The sequence below is a fragment of the Lycium barbarum genome, chromosome 5, assembly GCF_019175385.1.
Source record: "Lycium barbarum isolate Lr01 chromosome 5, ASM1917538v2, whole genome shotgun sequence".
In the NCBI taxonomy this organism is placed as follows: Eukaryota; Viridiplantae; Streptophyta; class Magnoliopsida; order Solanales; family Solanaceae; genus Lycium; species Lycium barbarum.
Genome location: NC_083341.1, coordinates 7,078,344 through 7,083,142, shown reverse-complemented (window position 1 = coordinate 7,083,142; position 4,799 = coordinate 7,078,344). Strand labels below are relative to the sequence as shown.

Below are 4,799 nucleotides of genomic sequence, written 5' to 3'. Positions count from 1 at the left end.
ATCTAGATTTCACCTTTTTTACTCGAGATATGTACAATATCGGTATTACTTTTACCTATTATTGATATAGGTCATATACCATATTCTGTAAGTTAGCAATATTTTTAATTATAGTTAACATAAGTACTAGGAATGAGCAATATCCAATGTCATGGTAATTCTATTTAGTAGGCTAAAAGCCCAAAACAATACGGGCCAAACCCAGCTCAAAAAGCCCTTTAGTAAAGCCCAAATTTGCAATATAAAAGGCAAACCAAAGCAGCTTGTTGGGGAAGAATTCAAAATTTGAATTTTGAAATCAGAAATTGAGAATGGGGTCAAAAGCAGATATGAAGGGTTTCTATAAGCAAATGAAGAATAATAGTATCACAAAGCCAACACTTTCAAAATCACCATTTGCTACTAAGAAATCCGTAACACCAAAACCCATCTCTCCCGATTTGCAAGCTGGTAAGCATTTCCTATAAGGTTTCTTTTAGTACAAATTATACATATACTGCTTTCTTTGTTGTCATTTAGTTTTTAACAGGTCAAGGTGTTGTTTGTTTTTATATTTTTTGGATAGGTTGGAGTCAATAACAGATTATATCATTTTCATCTCTGCTGTAATTTTTGTCACATATGTTTTCAGTAGAAAGGTTCAGTTCATCTTTTGTTTAACATCTCTTATGTGTAAAAAATGAACATCTCTTGTGAAAGGGTCATAAAATTAAATTTTGTACCATTTCTCCCGATTTGAATTGGGCGTAAAGTGAGTTCCATATGATAATCATACAATACAAGCTGTAAGATAGAGTATGAGGATATTTTTTTTTTCAGAAAAAAAATGATAAATTGTGTTTGATAGAAACACTGTATGTTTTTTGCTTTAGTGGTTATTTTCCTCTGTTTGTTTATGGTTAAGATTGGAAGACCTGATATTGGTTATGTTTGGTCTATACATAATTCATTCTTCTTTTGACACGTCGTTTTGGGGTTTATTATTTCATTGTTGATGGCATTTGAAATGATAAGGTGGAGTATTAGTTACAGTCTTACAGTATGAAGCAAATCCTAGTAACTTTTACCTTGTTCTCTAATTAAGTAATAATTTACTACTAGGTTAAATGGCTGAATTTGTGATTCATTGAATGACTTGGTGTAGTATGGTTTTGTTCACAATGAAGATTGGCTATCTGCACTATCAATTCGTTAGCTAGTAATGGCATTCTGTCAGCAACTGTTGATTTCAAGAGAAGTTTTACTATTTTGTACTCTGGTTGTTATTTCAGCAAGACATGACGTTATTTCAGCTTACCGAGGATATGACCTCAGATAGGAGGTTGTGGAGGACTCAGATTAGGATAGAAGGCTAGTAGGTCGTCTCGCTTTTTCCTTCATACTAGTAGTCATAGTTCTACTTATTCGTTTAGTGCCCTTTGACATCTGCTTATATTTGTTGGGCCTTGTACTTCGACTATTTTATTTGTCTATGGTAGCTACTGCTCCTTTCTTTCCAAACTATTCTATCATGACTTTCTCGTTTTTGTTGTTTCTCATTTTCATAGTGCTTTGATATGCTTGTCCTTATCTGACCTTGTTGTCTTGTTTTCTCTTGAGCCGAGGGTCTTTCGGAAACAGCCTACCTACTTTTCAAGGTGGGGGTAAGGTCTACGTACACTCTACCCTCCCCAGACCCCACATTGTGAGATTCCACTGGGTATGTTGTGTTGTGTGTTGTGTTGGTAGCCTTTCTCCAATTGCAGTAAAGTATTTAGAGTGTCATTCAATTTAAGGGGGGAATAGAGACTGGTTAATCATAATCTTGAAAGGTCACTAGCCCATGGATGCACTTGATGTGTAATTTTGTACATGTGCGAGTTAGTTTTGTTTATGCTAAAACAAATATAGACAGAATTACTGCATAAAGTTCTAATCAAGTTATTCCATATTGCATTAAGAAGAGATTAAGAGAAGATACTTTCTTTTTTTGGTAACTATTAACTTTTGTTAATTACTAAGTAAATATTTACAAAGCAGCCAAGCTATCACAGCTTGCTTAGTCTGATGGGATCACCCCTTACATAGCAACAACCTAGGTATCAACTATTACAATGGAAAGATTAACTACCTAGTATACTCAGAAACACTTTCATCCTCAACCAAGAATTTGCACAACATCAATCTTGTCTTCACTGCCGGTAAAGCACAAGATACTTTCAACTTAATACTAATGCATATGGCATGATCAATTTATAAACAGCATCGATTAAACAATAATCGACATGCATATATAGTTATGATTTTGGATTTGGAAATAACAGTTACTAGCATGTATTATACTATATTTGAACAACTTTAGATGAAGCATTCTGAAATTAAAAAGCAGAAGACACATTAAAGAGGTTTTAATGTCTATTTGTGAGTCTGACCGGAAAAATCATGAAAAGATCAATTGTTTTTAATTCTTATCCATTGGAGTTCTCTTTTTGTGACCGTGTTTATTCCAATTCCTTCATTGATATTTCTCAACATAGTGGACTCATGGATAAGTAATAAGACCATACCCTTTTGGTATCACTGTGATCACATCATGCTGTGCAGATGACTTATCCTAATACTTTCGGATCCTGCTAAATCCAATGAACCATACATTCACCAAAAGACTATCTACATATTTGGCAATGTCTAATAAATGATAAATGCGCATTTTTGTGGAGATAATGTTGTTTTATTGATTTATTCCATTGCTACCACTGGAATAGTGAAATTGTCGCGGACCCTATGTGATACATATTTTATAAATATTTCAGTGCTTTGATTATAAGAACTTCCAAGTAAAATCGTTTAAATTTTTTTAGGCTATTAAAAGATACTTAGATCCAAATAAAGACAATGGAGTACATCAGATAAAGGGTTAAAAATTGCGAGAATGGAGTAAGAGAACCCGGTATTTACTTTTTCTTCTCCTCCTGATTAATGATATAAATGAGTTGCAAACAAGGCTGCTGAAATTGGCTTTTCGATGAGTTGTCTTTATGGAATGATAATAGACAAAATTGTTGCTATTCAAATTAAAGAACTCAAATTCTCAACAAAAATCTTCAATATAGCAGGAATGAAGTTTTTGGCAGCCAAGTAAAAATGCTACTCTACAATTCTGGATTGTACTGGTGAATGATCACTAAAATGCAACCTCAGAAAACTTTGGATAACTGGTGTAATTGGTGAGTTTGTATGGTGTTATCAGAATATAGCTTGAGGATATTTTTGTTTTACTGGTTGCTATTTGTATCTTAGTAATTTTACTTACAGAGAAAATAAGGGAATGCTTACAATCTTTGGACTTTACTTACAACTTTTTCGCTTCTTCTAGAACTGAGTATGCAAAAGATCATAGCGACCTTTGGTTCTGATTGTTATATGTGCTACTCTATAGTTTTCTTCTTGAAATACCTTTTAATATATCAAGGGTTTGCAATTTTGCAGATGATTATGATGGGAACGAGGAAATATTAACGCAATTTGACCTGAATATGGCTTATGGGCCATGTCTTGGATTGAGCAGACTTGACAGATGGGAGCGTGCTAAGAGTCTTGGTTTAAACCCTCCTAGAGATGTGGAGCCCCTCTTGAGGTCTAGCAAGGTTCGCAATGAATGCCTGTGGGGTGGACGTGTTTAACTTTGTTTAGGTTATCATCCAGTAGCTCTTGTAGTACTTAGCTTTCCGGTGGGTGGTTCATGTTCCAGGTAATTAAGTTACAGCATCTAGCTGTATGGTAGATGTTTAGTTCACTACTATTCCTAATGTAAGTCTTTTTGAAGTTTGTTTTGTCTTGTGTTTGACGAATTTGCTGCTGAAAGTTTTTATGCATATTATTAGATATTTTCATCTGAGTTGTGTATTTTCCAAAGTTCATAACAAAAAATAATTTTTCTTGCATACCACAATTACATCTTAAGTGATGTAGAAATACAAAGACAATCAACTCTACCCGCATTGAAGAAGTGCTCTCCTACGCTTGGCAAAGTGTGGATTGTATTTGCAGTTCAGAAAATGCAGTATGACAATGTCTCTGAAGGCCCATTTAACACGATTACCTCCTTTTGTCACCCAATATGTTCCCATTTCATATAGATAACATGCTTGGCTGTTTTTCTCACTCATTATGATCTTATGTTCTATTGTTGATATTTTTGGCTAATCCAATGCTACATAGATATCGATTTCTTTTAGCTACAGGATGGCACTAGATGGTTTGCGGGGTTGTTTTGCCAAACACACCTGTTTTGCTTCATAGCCATTCAATTCATGCCTGAGTATATGCAATACTTTCGGAAGAAAAAGAGTTTAGCATAAAAAATGTTGGAAGTTGCTTGAATCTTGTTGAAAAAGGGATACTGTGTATTAAGAAGTAGAATGTCACATTTATGCAACTTGTAAACAAAAAGTATCATGGCTTCTAGGTTGTGCTTTGCTCTGCAATGGTTGTATTATTAATCTTGAACCATTTATGCAACTTATAAAGAAAGGTTTCATATAATCTACATTGTGCTTTGGTCTTCCATATTGTCTTACAATTCATCAACTCATTTGATGAAAGGTTGAGGATGGGTCTGGTGTTTGACGTTCTTTTTTCTTGCTAAGAAGCGGCACCTTTTTATTTTATTTTATTTGAGTGTGCTCTTTATCCCAATTTAGGTGTACCTTTTACCCTTAAAATGACACTGTTTGCTTATTTTGTTTCTTAGATTTATGAGAAATTTGCCTTATAGGGGTGGTCTTTAAGCCTGTTCATGCATAAGGTGGGGAAGTGAA

At 34.2% G+C, this 4,799-nt stretch overlaps 1 protein-coding gene across 1 annotated transcript; it reads left to right on the top strand.

Annotated features, from left to right (window-relative positions):
* Positions 1-262: 262 nt before the first annotated feature.
* On the top strand, positions 263-3,874 carry LOC132640293 (uncharacterized). The gene is made up of 2 exons (XM_060356816.1): positions 263-450; positions 3,469-3,874. Exons 1-2 carry the CDS (start codon positions 312-314, stop codon positions 3,660-3,662), a joined length of 333 nt encoding a protein of 110 aa, XP_060212799.1. The 5' UTR covers positions 263-311; the 3' UTR covers positions 3,663-3,874.
* Positions 3,875-4,799: the final 925 nt, after the last annotated feature.